We start from the raw sequence: 19,673 nt of genomic DNA on the forward strand, positions 1-19,673 counted from the left end.
TACGGCACACCGGTGTGTTGGAGAGCCAAGCCACAACATTTACAGTCTGAGTACGACGTTTCACCAGTAATTACTGGCGAAGCGTCGTACATTTATATATTCACGCGATCTAACCCAAAAAGCCTCTATTAGGAATAATTGCATATATTGCTATTTTTCAAATAATTGCATCGTTATAATCTTAATAAACAGTATTGCCATTTGCTTTCTCACGCCCGTTCCGACGAGCTGAGCGCAACATGGTTAAGCTCATGTTGAGTGAGCAGGTGAGAGCCCTGATCATGATTTCAAATTAAATGTCATGTTATCCCTATTTTGATTGCTAAAATGTTTTAATTTTCGTTGATATAAGTGCTTTAAATTAAAGTGCTAAATCTGTGCACTTGGAATACTGTGTTGCAATATGCACCATTGTGCATATGCTCGCATTGTTATACCGTCTTTCGTACAGTACAGTACTTAACGATCGCAAATATGACAATTAAACGTCTTACACATAAAGTGTTGTTCTAAATGTAATTTCACTACTTTGCAATCGGGGTGATCATTATTTTAATTGTAATAGCCATTATTCGGGCTACGTGCTATCAACCTTTCATTACGTAGGCTGTTGTATAGCAATGCACATGCTTTCATTTTTTTGTCGGGTTAAGGGTTCACATAGGCAAGCCATCATTGTCATCTCTACATGGTCATAAAAAGGTGCCACTTTGTGCAAAGTCGTCAGTGGTTGTTAAAGATGCTCCTTGCCATGGGAATGTGGAATTGCCACTGGTGGAGATGACCGCCACACAATGCCCGTAGAAGCATAGCAGCCTTTTGTTGATCCACTGCTGGATGAGGGCCTCCCCATGCCCTGCTGGTTGTGGAGGCCGTTTGGCCATACTTCACCCCGGCTGGTCAGTGCGGATTGGTGAAGTCGGGCAGCAAAGACGTACAGTACAACTGGATATAACCACAACGTGGCACCACAGCCCTATGACAACCTGTTTGTGCATGGTGGGTACCCATTCAGGCACTGTCCGAGCTCAAATCTGCTTGGCTTTCGAGGTCCGACCAGATTAGGCACGTTCCAGGTCCGGATGATTTGTTCATAAGCATTGAGGGTTATAGTGATGCTGTTCTTAACAGTTAACATCTCACGCTGGCAAGATGTTAACTACCTCGCCTTGTATACAGGAGGTTGTGGATTTGATGCTGATCCTGATGCCTGTATACTTATAGTTTGCATGTTCTCCCCGTGGTCAGGTCGATTTTTCTCCAGGACCACTGGTTTTTCCCTCCACAGTTAGAAACATGTGCTTCGAGTATTTTGTTGCTATAACTTTCCACATAAGCCACTTCATTGGTTTCTCATTTGTGGCCATGTCGCTTCTGAAAAACAGCAATACATCTCTAGTGGGCCTAACCTGGTAAAATTAAATAGCAGCTAAATACTCTTTTGAATAATAATGGGTGGCATCCTTTCGAAATGTAAAATTTTCTTTATGCAAGCCACCCACTTTTGTGCAGCGCGTCAAATTCTATTAATTTCTGAGGTGAAAATAATTTATTTTCTACTTTAAAGTACAAATAAAAGTGTGCGCATTTAAAAACTTGTTTTCTACGTTATTTTTGTTGTTGTTATATTTGATGTTCTCTGGCAAAAGGGAAGGAATGCTACAAAGGAGTGTGAACTGTTTACATGTTAGAATATTCTCCAAAGTAATTTCTCATGTGCGCAGCTCTCTCAAGTGATTGCAAGGGACATCATGAATCATTACCGGAATAACTAATGCTCTTCCAGCAGTTTTATTTTTGAAGCAGATTTGATTCCACGTTACACTTTTGGCAGACAAGGCCTTCAAAGCAAGCAGTCTGAAAATGTAAAGGAGACGTTGGTCTGCGTGTTGTATCAGCCGCATTCTGTGGTCCATTTATCCAGAAGTAAAACACAAGAGGGATTCGCCCTATAAGACTGCAAACAAAGCTAGGAATTTATACTACCAAGCCACACTCGTGTTCTTATTCAGCGGCGTAATGCTATATTGATTCTGCTGCCGTGCTTAGTTAGTTACCTTAGGAGGATTGGCTTACGAGACTCGCGAGTCTCCTCATGTTAATTAAGTTTGTTTATGAATAACTGTATCCACTGTCGTCTCTGCAGCCCTTCCAGTGATCCTGGCAGCAGTGCTTTAATTAAAGAGCTGGACCATTTCCACATTGCACGTGTATATACCTAATGCGTCGACTTATCGTTTCGTGGGTCACGTTATTGCATGGATTTTTACGGCCGTGTTGCGTCGTTGTCCACAATGTGTTTTCGGGTTGCACTGCGTGTTTCCCGGCACGATGTACGGCACTCCGCTCCCATTGCTGGGAGCACCTTCAGGTCAAGTCCTGAAAAATCTCCCAAGCGCGCAGAGAAAATCGCCGGACATCATGTCGAACAACACGCGGTAAAACCCGAAAACACACTGGAGAGGTAGTGACTTTCATATGAAAATCTCACTAAACTGCTCATACATCAATGGTCCTGTGAAATGTTGCTGCGTAATGTACATATGTATGCTGAACTTCTTACACGCGCCATACGTAGCCAACCGTGCTAATCGGAGGTGTGCCAACACGTTACCTGTGTGCGCTTGTGCGATGCGAGGTCTGCTTGCTTGCCGTCCTTCTGCTGTACGTCCCACAACCTGACGTTAACCTGAAACAATGTCACACACGTAACACAGTGTCTTACAGACTGTGGGGACAAATGCTGTTAGCGAGTAACTATTAAGGCCATCATTGCGCATGAGGGGGTGATATGGTCAACACCAGCGGCGGTCCCCAACCTTTTGGCACCAGGGACCGGTTTCATGGAAGAACATTTTTTCACGGACTGGGGTGGGGGGGGGGGTTCATCATTGGGTCTTTCCCCCTTTTCAAAGAAGCTCTCCAGCGACGTTTGTTTTTTACTCATTTTGGCTAGGGTTAGCTTGTGGGCTTTACCAAAACTGACTGAGACAAGTGCGCAGTGCGGGAAAGTAGGGTTCGCGCTCCTATGAGAATCTAATGCCGTCGCCGATCTGACAGGAGGCGGAGCTCAGACGGTAATGCCAGCGATGGGGAGCGGCTGTAAATACAGATGAAGCTTCGCTCGCTCGCCCACCGCTCTCCTCCTGCTGTGCGGCCCCGGTTCCGAACAGGCCACGGAGCGGTACCGGTCCGCGGCCCGGGGGTTGGGGACCCCTGGTCAACACCATGCCTGGGTGCCATTATCTCACCAATGCCAATGTTAATACACCAGGTACTTAGAGGCCGAGTTGACCAAAGGAATGCCCAGGATTGGTTCAGATATTATTCGGTAATGACATTAGCTATAGGCAGGAATCGAACTCAGTGTAGTCAGCTAACCACTGTGCGACCACTATGCACGTCAAAGTTCCTCGTTCTTCTGTTGTGCATGTGCAATTATCGAAAAGCCATGGTGTCATAACATAGCCGTGGTGGAGATGATACTTGGCTGCCTTCATGTCATCAGTTGTTGTTATGTGTGGAGTTGAACCTCAGTGTCAGTACTGGAACAGAAAGTGTACGAAACTCTCTCCCCAACACATACAGAATTATACACGCACACACACTCGCACACCAGGATGTAGATTCCGTTTGAACTAATAGACTAAAGGGGGAAGGTGCTGTAATGGGAAACTTATAAAGCTGGAATGGTACACTGAGGTTGTGCAGCCAACACCATAACGGGCTATCTTTATCTTTCAAGTGCTGATGTTTATACACCCCAAGGAGATATTTTATGGAAGACCTAGGACAGGTCGATGCCCACCGCTTTCCAAAGATGTTATCCGTGGTTGAAAATCAAACACAGATCACGATTTCTAGCTTTGTGTAGAATGCAAACCAATTCAACAACCTCCATGATAAAATAAAAAAAACACAAAGATCTCTCCTGTAACCTTCAACAGACTGTTGGGACAAGTGCAGTTAGCGAGCAGCGCCTACAAAGGCCAGCACGACACACGAGAGGGTAGGCGGCCAACCCTAAGCCCGGCCCACCTTTGTCTCCTCAGTGCTGATAATCACTGGTGTTGGCCATGAGCGGTAATCGAACTCGGGCCTACAGGTTCGTAGCGCAGCATGCTAACCACGACATTATCGCCCGCATTAATACATACAAGCGCACAAAAAAAGATAAGCGTGCCCTGTTTAGATTTAAGAGGATAGGCTGTTACTGGGCTGTTAATGTGCACCTACTAAAGCTGGCACAACACAGTGGGTGTGGCCAGGGCTATATCTGTCTGTCTGACTTTCCACTGCTGACGTTAATTAAACTTATCTTATAAATAAAAGTCTCCGTGCGCACGCTTGCGAGGGAGTTGGCTCTCGAACGGTGGGCTTTATGTAGGTAAAAATTTGCCAGGCAGGACGCCCTATGCCCCGCGCTCGGAATAGGCTATTCCGTTTTCTCATACATATACTATAAACTTTAAAGTAGTTTAATTAACAAATCCGTGGGATTCTTATTTTCATTTTTACTTATTTCGCGACATCGACCGTACCAACTGACGACAATTGCCTGGGGAGGGGGGGGGGGGACCCTGCCAAGTGATGTGCGTTCGGTCGACCTCACGGGGGACAATATATTTTGAGCGTTTCACAAGCAATAAATATGCACATAACGCTGCGGATTTTTCTTCAAGTCTCATGTCCTCTTCGCCCCCAACCCCCCCAACACGATGCGTGTAGTTACTGCTATAAAGTCCTTTGATATTAATAGTATTAAACCGCTTACATAGTATTATATATTCTAAGCTCTTTCGGTAAAGTCACGTTGAAGGGAAACAACAAAAGAATAAAATATATATAAAACAATAAAAATTCTCACGACGTTTCGACCATAACACAAACGGTCGTCATCAGGTGTGTCGGTTTGCATAAATTTATTTATTTTTAAACGGTGTATTTGTTTATTTATTTATAAGAAACGTCAGCGCCACGCGCAGCGATTTGGCAGTTTATTTAGAAGGACTAGTCCATCTATGTTCTGAAAATAGGAGGGGGGAGACGAAAAATTAATGCATGCTGTCTGAAAGCCACCGTAAGCGTGAACAATCAATTAAGACCTGAAATGGTTTATCAAATCTTTCCAATGGTATTATTATGGCTCGGGCGGGGGGATGGTGGGGGGGGGTAGCGGCCCAGCCAGCAGCCTGGCAATGTCTCACCTCCGGCTTGCCAATCTAGGCGAGGCCGTGGGCTCTGCACGGGACCAGGCGTCACCACGCCAATTTAAAGTACAATTTTATTGAATCTCGATTTAAAGCTTTCATGACTGAAGCTCTGTCGTCCCGACAGGTCTGTACCTTTCGCCTCAAGACGGCCGCTTGCGTTGTGGCCGAAACGTCGTGAGAATTTTATTGTGTTATTTTATTATTTTATTCTCATTCTACGTGACTTTACCGAAAGAACCAAAGAAGATTTATTGAATCTTTCGCTAAGAACTCAGGACTATTGTTTACTATTATTAAACAAATGAGTTTTCAAATATTACAAACATGTTTGTGTGCAGATAACAACTCTGCTTCATTGTATACTATTATGAAACTAATAAGTTGCCTAATATTACAATTATTATGTTTGTGTGCAGAAAACTAAATTTTCATTTTTAGGTTGCTAACTTTTGCCTTTTTTAGTGCGTTTTAATGACTCTGCGACGGTGTACTGCAAGTCTGTGCTGTGGACTGCTGCCTGCCGATTCATTAACGTCAGTGCACTGGCACTGTCTACACTGTTAATTTTGCTTTTGCCCATTATGAGTGTATGCCAGTCTATAATCTGTTGCCTGCTTCTTTACCTCACTAACTGTACTGCCAGCCTTACATGTCGACTGTATTCTGCTTTTTTCAGCTGCTGCCCGTATTGCCAGCTTTTTTATGTCCACTGTAGAAATGCTTCTGTCATTGAGTTGGCGAACTGGCACTCGATCATCTACACTGTAGCTTGCTTCTCAACTTACCTGTGCGTACTGCTGCTATTTTATGTGCACTCTTTTCAGCTTATTTCTTCTATGCATTTATATTGTGTCGATTGCTCACGTCCCGCTATTTACTAATACGTAGTACTGCGACGCTGATAGCTGTGCCATCATCGGAGATTGCTGTGCACGTCCATGTGTGTGTGTAAGTTGATGTGTGTGTTTCAGTCCATATGTGTGTGCGTGTAGGTCCATGCGTCTGTGTGTCCATGTATGTGTATCAGTCGCTGTGTATGTGTTAGTCGATGTGTGTGCATGGCTCCATGTCAATGTGTAAGTCAATGTGCGTTTGTGTGTCTATGTGTGTCAGTCAATGTGTGTGTGTACATCCATGTGTATGTGTGTGTCAGTCCATATGTGTTTAAGTCTACACATGTGTGCGTGTCACTCGATGTGTGTGTGTAAGTCAATGTGTGTGAGTTGATACGCGTGTGTATGTGTCAGTCCATGTGCGTGTGTGTTAGTCGCTGTGTGTGCATGGCTCCATGTTAGTCAGTGTAAGTCCATTTCTTCGCGTGCCTGTAGGTCCATGTGTGCGTATTAGTCCATGTGTGTGCTTTATTGACCTGCTCAAGGCCTATCATACCATTAGTAGGCCTGGGCTCTGGGTTGCTCTTTGTGCTTTCGGAGTCCCTGACCCTCTGCTCACGATCCTTAAGGACCTTCATGATGGTGAGCGGCCCCACGTCAAACTACGTGCCTGTGAGTCAGAGCCATTCCCTCTACACCTTAGGGTGTGACAGGGATGTGCTCTGCCTCCCACATTCTTTTACATATATTTGGACCACTTAGTTCGTTAAGCCTTCAATGCCTGTACCGGAATAATTCCCATCTGGTACTGATACCAAGGGAGGCAGATCGATGCCCGGGTGCGGTCAAGGGTTCGCTCCCGATTGGTCAACCACATTATGTATGTTTAACACGTAGGCTTTCACGACCAATATTACTCATAATAAAGTTTTTTGGGTTAGATCGCGTTATTTATAAATGTGTAGTAACCCTACACCACCCGGCATGGCCAATCAGCAAAAAAGTGTCACGTTGACAAAAGACAAATAGTTCACTACTTTAGCCCACCGGTGTGTTGAAGAGTGAATCCACAACATGATCTGGTAATTAATGCTCACTCAGAAGAGGAGTTGGATGCGCTGCTGAACCCAGAAGAGGAGTTGGATGCGCTGCTGAACCCAAGATTTGACGGTACATTGCCCCGTCCATCGTCCCTTTGATGCAGTGAAGTTGTCCTGTCCCTTTCGCAGAAAAACACCCCCAAAGCATAATGTTTCCACCTCCATGTTTGACGGTGGGGATGGTGTTCTTGGGGTCATAGGCAGCATTCCTCCTCCTCCAAAAATGGCGAGTTGAGTTGATGCCAAAGAGCTCCATTTTGGTCTCATCTGACCACAACACTTTCACCCAGTTGTCCTCCGAATCATTCAGATGTTCATTGGCAAACTTCAGACGGGCATGTATATGTGCTTTCTTGAGCAGGGGGACCTTGCGGGCGCTGCAGAATTTCAGTCCTTCACGGCGTAGTATGTTACCAATTGTTTTCTTGGTGACTATGGTCCCAGCTGCCTTGAGATCATTGACCAGATCCTCCCGTGTAGTTCTGGGCTGATTCCTCACCGTTCTCATGATCATTGCAACTCCACGAGGTGAAATCTTACATGGAGTCCCAGGCCGAGTGAGATTGACAGTTATTTTATGTTTCTTCAATTTGCGAACAATCGCACCAACTGTTGTTACCTTCTCACCAAGCTGCTTGGCAATGGTCTTGTAGCCCATTCCAGCCTTGTGTAGGTCTACAATCTTGTCCCTGACATCCTTGGAGAGCTCTTTGGTCTTGACTATGGTGGAGAGTTTGGAATCTGATTGATTGATTGCTTCTGTGGACAGGTGTCTTTTATACAGGCAACAAGCTGAGATTAGGAGCACTCCCTTTAAGAGTGTGCTCCTAATCTCAGCTTGTTGCCTGTATAAAAGACACCTGGGAACCAGAAATCTTTCTGATTGAGAGGGGGTCAAATACTTATTTATCTCATTAAAATGCAAATCGATTTATAACATTTTTGACATGCGTTTTTCTGGATTTTTTGGTTGTTATTCTGTCTCTCACTGTTCAAATAAACCCACCATTAAAATTATAGACTGATCATTTCTTTGTCAGTGGGCAAACGTACAAAATCAGCAAGGGATCAAATACTTTTTTCCCTCACTGTACAAAAAGACAAATACACCAGCATGCATGCATGTGTAATGACAGTACGCCATCTGGTGGCCATGGGGTATGGGTGCGGTATAGAACGACACATGCAAGCGACCACAAGGGGGGCGTAACTGGGCCAAGGGTCAAAGAGGGGATCGAACTAGAAGCTCCTGGAACACGCGAGAGAGCTCCAGAAGAGGGGCGTGGCCAAGGGCGGGACGTGGCCAAGGGTGGGGCCTGGCCTCGCTGGGTGAATAAAAGGGAGAGGCAAACGGGGCATTCGGGGCTGTCGTGGGGGTTCGAACTCAGGTTGATAGGTTTGTAGCGCAGTGGGTGAACCACTGTGATACCGCTCACACCAATCATCCACATACATTTATCCTGATGGTATTAATCACGTATACGTTATAAATATATGCATCGATTGTTTACTAAAAAAAAATCATTCCGAGGTATATTGCTGTTCTTTTTCTGCATGCAACTCAAATTTTTCAAGGAATGAGCGACCAAAAATGTTTTATCACACACCACCACACACACAAGAGTGCGAATACACGGCTGCATAAATCTATCATTCTACCGGCCAGGCAATGCACCTATAACCCCCGCGTCTCTGCAAAATGCCCCACTCTAACTTGGTAAGCATTTCCCATTCATCTCTCGTTCCTCTGCAAGCGTTTCATTAACAAAACCATAAAAGAGCTCCGAATGATAAGGGATTAATAGAATGATAAAAAATGATTTCCATCCCGCGCAGCCATTTGCTTCACACGTCTAGTCGGAACAACTCGCGATATAATTTCGAGTACATTTATCTCCGTATCACTCTTGCCTATGTGCTTCAACAGATATCACCGAGTGCCTAGGATGATACCTTTATTTTTAAAGTGCCAATTGAAACTGTGCAGCACTTGCAGGCAGCCAACAGCAATGACCTCTCCTCTCGTGACAAAGAATTACCTCCTCACTTCCCTTGAGTACATTCCATTACACAATTTGAGGTCAAATAAAAAAAATAAACCTCCATTGCACAGCCTATCCTTCAAAGTTCGAGCAGCTTAGGGTCCACGAAGAATATTAAATCTGTCGTGCAAGCATGCGACTTTTGTTCAGTTGTGCGTGCGTGTCTGTCGTATTTCGGTATTAGATTTCGCAATGTAGGTGGGATGTTAACTCAAGGGTGAAATTATCATAAACTGCACCTAGCCTGGCAAAAGTGGTGAATTGAGGCTGCTGCATGGTTACTACTACTACTACTAGCTGCCCGTCAAATCGACGATGGCTTGGAGTTAATTTCTGAATCCCTTGTTTACTTATTATTTTAAAATGTATTGTCTTTGATGCAGGAGCATTCATGGCTAAGCAAACCGATCCTTCTGACACAGATCCTTCTGCAGTAACTGCCGGGGGTAAGCAGACAAGTGGTCTTCGTCCCACGCAGCGCACCATTGTATGATTGCGTAGGTGTGAATTTAGTGTGCGAGCGCGTGTGTACGTGAATCTGTGTGTGCGTGTACGTACGTTAAGAATGTATTCATGTCTTTGTGTGCATGCGCATGTATGTGTATGCCTATGAACGTGTGAGTGTTTTAATGAATGTGGCGGATCTGCATTGCGCTGTTAGTTTTGTGCGCGTATGAATACGGGCGAGCGTCCACGCGCATGGATCTGAGCGTGTGCACACGCATGTGAATGAGTGTGTAAGTGTATATTTGAATGCACTCGTGCGTGTGTGAGCGTATATGTGCACATTTTTTACGTATTCATGCAGGCATGTGAATGTATATACGTTTGCATACATCCGTGTGTATGCGCATGTACATGTGTGCTAGTGTGTGCATCTGAATGCATTCCCATGTATTCACGTAAAAATGCGTGCATATGTACAAATGCGTTCTTTGTGCCTGCGAGTGAACGCGTGTACTTGCATGTGTGCGGGGAGCGGTAGTGTAGTGGTTAGAGCATTGTGCTGCAAACCCGGTGACCAGAATTTTATTCCTGCTCACGGCCAGCACCAGTGACGTTTATTTGTACTGGTCCTGGGTCTCCCCCTAGCCTCAAATGAATAGCTGGTAGGGTGTATAAACATCACCACTAGGGAGACAAAGGCGACCGGGTGAATTTGCTGCCCACCCACTGCCGCCTGTGCCACACCAACCTTCATTAGGTGCTCGCCCAAAGCAATTGCCGCAAAAAAAATCTGCCGAGGCTACATGGGGCATCTTTGTCTTTGTGCGCGTTTGCGTGTCACCTCATTGACCCACTGCAGGATGGACATCTCTGCGTTGCCGTAGGCTGCCGCGGGTGAGCGCGACCCCGCGGTGACGCCGACGCGCTGCAGGCTCGCTGTGACTCTGTCGCCACCCAGCTGCTGAGTGCAGTAAGCCTGCATGATGGAGTCGGCCAGCGCGAGGTGGGAACTCTGGTGGCAGCAGAGGGGAATAGAACCGAGTTCAGGCGCTGGATGGCAGTGCACAGCCACACAACATATGGCAGACGCATGCCGGCGATGAGTAACTGGAGGAAGTTAATCACGAATCGGGGCGACAGACGCTTAATCGTAATTTCATCCTCAGTCACCGATTCAACATCATCTTCATCGCCATTATGTGTAAAGTTTGCAATTTCCTGTAAAATGAGACAGTTATGAATTATAACATGGAAACAAGAGCTAAAAGATAATTAAAGTAATAATGCCACAAAACATGATCGATCTGTAATAAATTGTTGTCACTATTATCACCTTTATGGACGCTCATCAAAAAAATATAATCCATCAGTACCGTAAGTTAATATAATTAATTACGAACATCATCTACGTCGGTTTTTGTGGTTGTGCTGTAGAGCCCTGCAATGTGTTTTTGGGTTGTACCGTGCATTGTGTGTGCTTAGCATCATTTCAAACACTTCACACCACACGCTGGGTGCTTTTACAGGAACTGAGCATCAAGCTAAACAGCACATGGTACTATCCAAAAACCCTTTAGACATCAACATTATCAGTAAGAAATCACCATTCGCAAAGTCACAGCTATCGTCACCATCATCATCATCATCAACGTGGAAAGCCCCGCCATGTGTCAGTGCGCACACTATAAACTGCAATTCAAGTGCCACTATTGTTGAGTGCCTATTCTTCAGAAAACACTGCACACAGCACAGTGTAAGAGACACCAAAGCTCAGCTATCCATCTACCTGTGAGCGACGATTAACCCGCTTGTGCAAGCGTGCCGGTTTTTGAGCTGTGCCAATTAGACGATTCATTATCCAGAAACAACTAGAACTCACCCACTCACAGGCTCTCGCAAGCAGACAATTTGTAACACAAAAGTTTCCCCATTTAGCTCGGTCGAACGTATGGTCTGCGATTCTGGAGTAAGCCTAAGGCTGTGGTGCATGACATGGTACACAATGGGTGTGGTGTTGACAGCTACGTTGGCTTTATGTCCCTCCAGTGCTCATGCTCACTCGACATCTCAGCGAACATTTAAGGTGACGCGAGTCCTCCTAAAAGAGGCCCGGGGCTGGCAGAGATAACTATCATCGTGAAAGAACATGATGAGGAATCGTTAAACACCGGTTTAATGGATATGCAAAACAATGTTTATCGACAAATATGTATTTGTGGTGAAGCACATACAAAACACACTTTGGGAGCATCCAAAAGAATGGTTCCAATATTAACATCCCCACATAAAATGGAAAACTCTAAAATTAATGCCTCCCCCCAAACTTCCCCTGTACGTCGTGCAATATATCAACCCGCGTTCAGTAGCAGCACTAATGAGGCCGTGTTCCGCGCTAACAATTAACTGTGGAACGCATCATGTTCTGTAGGGGAAGTGAATTCTTCATTACATTAAAAGCTCCATCGGATTTTTTTCCGCTGCTGGTGCGTGTGAGTGTGGAATTATGCGTGCGTGGAAAGGGGTGAACTGCACGGTGACGCAATGTGCAGATGACTGTCCTGGGTGTGGTGCATGTCCTCCTGCGAGTACGGATCAAACCGACTGTAATCAGTGTAAGTGCCGTGTGTGTGTGTGCGCGTGTGTGTGTAAGTACGCATGTCTGAAGTACTGAAAGCAGTGACCGAGGTTTAAGCCCCATTTAATAAAACGGAGTTAGATTCCTGTCCACAAACAAAACCACTGACAATAGCTCCGTGTTCCAGAAGTGCCCCCTTTTGAGGTTAAATCAGCCTAAAATCATAACCTGTCACACAATGATGATCATCGTAGTTTATTTCACCATGCTTCCTATCCGTGCAGTGCAGGTTGGAAAATTGTGCCTCGGACAAGTTCATATATCATTTATCGCTAAGGTTCATTGCACAGTGCGCTAAGCACTTAGCAAATTAAAGTATTGTCAATTATCCCACGTGACTCACACAGGGTGAGGAGGACTTCATCCTACAAGGGATTGGCAAACAGGCTGTACATGGATATATATATTTGGTATTCTCCACATTAGCACTGCAAAGATAACAATGGCTTGGAAGTGTGGTACTGGTCACGTCACTCTTTCGTGTGTCACATTGTATGTATGTATACGTGTTGAACTTCTTTGGCATCGTACGTAGCCAACCTTGCTAATTGGAGTATACAGGGGGGAAGGGACAACAAACTAAACACACAAAGCGGTTCTAAAGAAATGAGTTTTCAATATGGATTTAAAAGTGCATAGCTCCAGTGGCTTTCTAATGTCGGAGGAAGAGTGTTCAAGACGACCGTAGACGTGCATCTGACTGTGCGCGCGATGCAGTGACCGCCTTTGTTCGATTGGTAGTCAAAAGCCGCTGCGAGGATAACCGGAGTTTGCCTGGTGGTTTGTGATCCTTGATGAAATCAGAAAGGCATTGTGTTTCATTTATGGCAAGCACTCTGCGTGTAATGAGTGCGACTTTATAATGTTCCGCAACCAGAAACCAATGCGGCTTTAGCGAGCACTGGATGGACATGGCGGGATTTTGCAGTACCCGACACGACATGTGCCAAAGGATTGTCCATTGGCCTTAAGAGTTGCTCACTAAGCATCACTTACTAGTGGTAGTCCAACGCTACATGTGTAATCTGTATTGCGGTAACGGGCAAGGTGATTGCACAAGTATAACTAAATGCCTGTGAAAGGCATGCATGCGGACATTGTTGTGGGAAAGATATAATGAATGATGACATTCAGATACGTTTTTCTTTAGACACAATATAATCGTAATGTTCCTAAAGACATGGTTGTGTTGTGGTTATTGCAAACATGATCCCTTTTATAAAGGTGTCAGTTTTTGTGCCAGATAAAAGGGTAAAAACCTATGACTATATCTTGCTACTGGCAAAGGAGGTCTCATAGTGTAGTTCCTAAAGACATGCTAGTATTTACACTCAACGCATTATTTTAAGTACTCAATAGTATGATCATACTTTAATTATCCAGCATCTAGAACTTTGAAACTCTAGTGCGATTAAAAGTGTGTCATGTTTATTATTCAGGGCGTGACTGCTGCCTTACTCTGTGATGTTTAATAATTAGAGGCTTCTGCTGTGACGTTGCACAAAACTCCATTTACAATAATATACTTTTCTGCATTAACTTACATTTTGTAAGGGGAAACCTTGTGTCATTAATACACAAAACCGGGGGAAATGTGCATGTAGTCAGAGGATGTGTGCATATATATGCATGTATAAGACAATGTTAATGTGCATGAGTTTGTTTTGGTGCATTTGGTCCCTGAGTCTGTATTTGAAGGTGTATGCTCATACATATCCATGTACAAGTTCAGCCCTTTCATCAATCCAATACTGGATGAGGGCCTTGCCACGCCCTGTACGTCCTGGGGGTTAATACACTATACTTCACCATGGTAGTCAGTGAAGGTGGGGAGCATATAAATGGGAGCAGAGAAGTACGGTACAACATTGTTTTTTTTTCTGCACTGCCCTCTGCTGCCCGCAACATAGCCTGCAGAAGCCTACAATACCTGCTCTACGAATGGTGATCGCCCCCAACCAAGGACTAACCTAGGCTCAACCTTGCTATTCAGGGTGATTTGGTCACAGGCATTCATAACAACTTGTAAGTGCGTGCATACCACATATGGGTTGGTGCACTACTCCACTATCTGGGTGACACAAGTTAAATTGCTGGCATTGCACAACATCAACAGCACATACTTTCCATCTGCACCGAGTCTCCCCTACATTTAATACACCTAAATGAGGCAAAGGTAGCTGGGCCTACAGTGCGTTGGCCGCACCACCAGTGCATTATGCGCTCAGCCTGCCTTAACGGATGCTCGCTAAAAGCACTTGAACTAAACGGCTGCGGAACTTTGTTTGTGTTTTATCCGCATGCGTATTAGAAGGCGCGCATGGGAGTGGGCGTGTGCGTGCACTCTTGTGTGTGTGTCGAGATCTGGTTCTGCCGGTAAGAGTCCGTATCATGCCAAAGGGCACACACACCATGACACCCTTCACATATCACAACTCATCGCGCTGTGGCCGGTGACTGGCGGAGATGGCACTGTGGTAGTGACAAAGCTGAACGGTAGTGTGTGTTCGCCGCTTGTTGTAGAGGTTCACGGTTCAAGTCCAGCAATCGCACTGGATAGTACTCTGTATGTATTATCCATATGACAGGTGGCATTTGCTTTATAGTGGACGTTAAAGATCCCGTGACATAATTCGAGTAGGCCACGTGTGCCGGCATCACGGTCAAAAATTGCCGAATTTTGAATGCCACATAGCAATATCACTCCTAGTGGAGGTGATGTTCGCACCTCCGATTAGTACGGTGGGCTACGTATGGTGCGAAAGAAGTTCAATATACATATATACATAAATAGTGGCAACCTAATACCCACTTGCAGGCCGGTGCTGTGTTCACCCTGTGCTGCACAGGGACAACTGCCACCAGAGGTCCTCCTTGACTAGACTGCTGCAGGGAACTGAGATGTATTGTATGGAGGCGCGGTATAAATGAGGTGGTGATGATGATGATGGGCGCGTAATTGACTTACCATGCGCAGTGGCATCTGGAGGAGATCAGACGCTGTCACCGGGTAGTCGCCCTCCTCGGTCACATACAAGCCTCGCCTGGACAAGGCCTGAATGACAGGCCAGTGGCCTGGGGATGTATTGTACCCTAACATCTGTGTTCACACACAAACACAGACAACACACAAGTCAATGACCTCCCATGTAGCTATACAGACTGTTAAGTGCTATTAGAAGGGTGGAATGGCGCATCGGGATATCGTGTAGCCAGAATCATGCCTGGGCACCTTTGTTTCCCCTGTGCCAATGTTTACACACCACACTAAGTACTAATTTAAGGCTGAGTCAACCAAGGGGATGCCCAAGACCGGTTCATAAATTCACCACTGACATTATCCGTGGTGGACAATCGAACTCAGGATGCCGGTTTAGTATAACAGCGCACTAATCACGACACTTATGGTATTCGCACAAATACACACAGTCCAATGCACATGCTGGCAAGTCCATCCACATGCCCTCACATGGGTTAGGATTAAGAGATTAAGCATTAGGTCACACTTACATTAAGTGAATGCTTTCAAAGCTTGCTTTTACTGCAGGAACATGAATGTTCCCACAGGAGGAGAGGGAAATACATTACAAAGCAACAATATCGTTTTTTTGTTGTTGATCGAAGGTATTTTTTTTTATAACTTGCACAATAAAATCTCTATGGTTAATGATGCCGTTATAATTCACATGTTCCTTCAGGTCTGAATAAGCAACTAACCCAGAAGATGCCATTCCATTATGTGGCGATATACATGTACACAAAGAGCCCTTTTGTCAATCCACTGCTGGATGAGTGCCTCCCCACGCCGTGCATGTTTTATGTGATCATAATTCACCACGCCCGTTCGTGCGGGTTGGTGAAGGTGAGGAGCATAGATAAAGAAGCATAGCAGTGCAGTATAATAGTGAATATTGGCACACTACCCTTTAATGTGGACCACATGTGGCTCGATGATTAAGGCAAATGTTTGAAATCATTTTGATTGCTGGGAACTCAGATTCACATGTAGGCCAATATGTGCCTTTGTTGGCAGAACTTGGCAAAAACCTGCCAATGTCTCCATTGGAAACAGTGAGACAAAGCGCCATGGTGACCTGTTTTCAGCAAATTTGGCCTGAGGCCTATCCAATTAAACATATGGAAATGAGAACAACAATGTAATGCAGCCCGTAGACCCATTGTCTGCTGCAGGTTCTGAGTGCTGACTGATCAAGTACACCACCATCGCCGACAGCAGGGAGACCTATCATTCTTTAACCCGTTGCCATGCATTCCAGCGACCGTCACAGCTCGAATGCAGTCCCAGTCTGGCTCCCTCTTGAAAACTAGGACATCTACAAAACGACAAGGTCTGACACAAGGACAAACCTTGACCTATTTATATGAAAAAAATGGAATGCCACTAAATTGAAAATAATGGCTTAAACGGCACTGCTATCAATGGGTGATACATTTTTTTTTTAAAACAGGCAAACACGTTCAAGCGAAATGCTCACATGACTGTACTTGTCCCCCGAGGCCAGAAAGCAATCAACACGAAGAACACTCACGTGTGCACTCAAGACACGTACATACACATGCACGCATGCACGCACACCCAGTCTCTACGTGACAGTTAACACCCCCTGCTAAGCTCAACAATTGGAGCATGCACTCGCCACTCACCACACGTGAACACACTCGGCTGTACACGTCCCCCGAGGTCAAAAGACGTTCAACGGAGGTCTTCAGCCTCCCATCGTCCCCGTAGGGGTCTTTCAGGTCCACCGAGATGAGATCTGGCGGGTGTAGACAAGGTAGCAGAATCTTTGTAAATGCAATACAACACCCATGGACAGGTGATTACGATGCCACGACGCATCTGGTGTACACACCTGCTGTAGATGGTCAACTGGTGAAACGATAGCACTGTGGTAATGTTACAATGTTTGCGATGGAAATGCTTCACACCTTTTTGGTGTGCAAACAACGCAATGTGTGTAACACACGTTGCCATGAGCAGAAGTATGCTTTGGGACCGGCACAGTAAGCTGTCAAAATAAAAATGTTTTTTTTTTGTGTGAATAACACATCTACAGGCCTCCCGAGTCTACTGTTGAGAGAAGGCCTTCACCATGTCTTGTCGGTCGGGGGGGTGGCCAGATTCACAGCACACTGCGCTAACCCCACGTCACTAGAAGTATGGCCAAACAACAGAGACCGTCATCTGGCATGGATGAACAAAGGGCTGTAAAATAAAATGGAATATATTAACATATTTTACAGGAACACATTATTACCACGTGTGCCTTGCTTGTAATCCTGTACTTTAACCAGCCCATTGATTCTAGGCTGAGAAGTAGATGTATTTAATTGATTTGTAAAGCCAAATAGAATTTTACTGCGTAGCATTCAGTCACCAATGGCTCCACAAAAAGCTTAATTCCATGAAATTTGTTAGAAATGCAATTCGATAGAATGTAGCTCGCAACAAACACATTTGATGGCCTGATATTAAATTATGACTCTTTACATGCTATGTATGTGCAGTGTCTGTTGAGAAAGGCCGAATAAACTGACTCGAGAGCGGATTTGTGGCGTAATATTTCATGGGTCGTTCACCGATGTGACGCTGTACTGACTACAGAGGTTCTGGAAGGATGTTTCTTCAGCTCATAACATGACACCGAAGGTGCAAATGTGATATCATTAGGTGTTAAATAATTTAAATAAATAAAATATTCAACCAAGCGGCAAGTATGCATCAGGTGGGGCATTAAAGCGAAATTCTTTGTTGAAGTCCCTTTCCACATGACGAGATAATTCAAATAACCCTGAATATAATGATCAAAAGCTTTACGCGGTTACAACATTACACAGACGGTATTAACATAAATCAGTAACACTAAGATGGCACACCCCACCAACCAAGTGCATTTGTTAAAAGCAGCACAGCAGTAAGCCTGGTGACATGTGACGGGCTTAAAATTCATTCGCTTTGGGGTATTTAATAAAACGTACATGGCAGCTGGGCAAAAATTTAATTCAGCCATGGCTCGCTTTCTGCTTATCATCCCGCACATTCTGTGCCTCCATCAGCAAATGCACATTTCTTTTCTTCCCCCTTTAAAAATTTACACCACACTGCATTACCGCAGGCACCAAGACAAAAAAAAAATATATAGTCACGCTCAGTGACTTGTACTAGGCACACGTTCAGTTGAGTCTGCCAGAACGGATCCAGTCAAGTTAAACATGGGAAATAGAGCCTAATGCAGAAGTCGATGTGTCGGCGAAACTCCGAACAGAAATTACGAGGATACCAACATGCCCCTGGCAAACAAGTAAAGTCTAAAGTAAAAACAATTACTGTGGTAATTTCCTTATAAAATAATAAATCACGACTACACAATTAAGTTGTTGTCAACCATGGGTGTTAAATCATTAACTTGCTTAATTGCATATGCTGCAATAAGATAAATTATTCATTAAACAAGCCAGGATGAAAGTTTGCAACAAATAATTTATTAACCATTTATTTAGTGGCAATTATATATACTCCCAAATTTATACTTTCAACATTATTTTCAAATATATTACTACATTTTTGGAATTATTGTAAGAAGATTTTTCTTTAAGATAAAACACACATTTGTGCTATTATCTAGGGTTTCAATAACAGACCTTCATGTCTTTGTAAGGCGCCTAGCTCCGACTGACCGTGCATTTCAAATTCTCAGGGTTATTCATACAGGCAGGAGGAATTCAACCACAAGAGGAAAGTTCAGCACGAGCATCAACTATTAATCAAGACAACATGAAATTAAATAATGTGCATTTACCAATGTTGAGGAAGCACATGGTCTTTATAAGGAGCAACTCAGACAAAAAAAAGGGATTGAAAAAATATTACCCAGCTGGAAAATTGGCACCGAAAATGTCCCTTTCATTTAAAATCTGAGTTTTATGCAAGCTAAATTTACTGAGGATCCCGCTTTAAAGAGTCACATTAAATACCCAATTTGGCTTCTGAGATAGGGACGTGTGGAATTTTACAGCCCATGTGCACACAATTTAATCGCCGAGTGGAATTTCTATAATTCTAAGCTGAGACAACTGACCAAAACACGAAATAGAAAAGGTTTCCTTTACTTAATGTTTAGCGTTTAATTCAGCATAACATTTTTTTCAAATAAAAAGGTTTAGCAGCAAGCTCTATATAAAACACTAGCTGGACTACCCGGCTTCGCCCGGGACTTAGATTCTTGTCTGGGATTAATACACGGCCTACGCGGAGGGTTGGGGGGGGGGATGCGTGACGTCAGCAGGCACACTGCGTGACGCTGCCGCATGCGGGTGACATCACAGATGTGATCACAGATGTGATGTCACCGCCACTTGCTGTGCAAAATATATCCATTATT

At 44.5% G+C, this 19,673-nt stretch overlaps 1 protein-coding gene across 1 annotated transcript in view; it reads right to left on the reverse strand.

Moving 5' to 3' along the window:
* LOC116939038 (calmodulin-regulated spectrin-associated protein 1-B-like) overlaps positions 1-19,673 on the reverse strand; it is a 64,089-nt gene that overhangs the window by 24,515 nt on the left and 19,901 nt on the right. Inside the window, exons 3-6 of the mRNA XM_032946915.2 lie at positions 16,936-17,048; positions 15,239-15,370; positions 10,477-10,647; positions 2,615-2,689 (exon numbers count right to left, since the gene is read on the reverse strand). Coding sequence (XP_032802806.2) covers positions 2,615-2,689; positions 10,477-10,647; positions 15,239-15,370; positions 16,936-17,048 — 491 coding nt within the window. The remainder of the gene's footprint in view (positions 1-2,614; positions 2,690-10,476; positions 10,648-15,238; positions 15,371-16,935; positions 17,049-19,673) is intronic.

This window comes from Petromyzon marinus, chromosome 5 (assembly GCF_048934315.1).
Source record: "Petromyzon marinus isolate PM22_M1 ecotype Great Lakes invasive population chromosome 5, UKy_Petmar_22M1.pri1.0, whole genome shotgun sequence".
NCBI classification, from domain to species: Eukaryota; Metazoa; Chordata; class Hyperoartia; order Petromyzontiformes; family Petromyzontidae; genus Petromyzon; species Petromyzon marinus.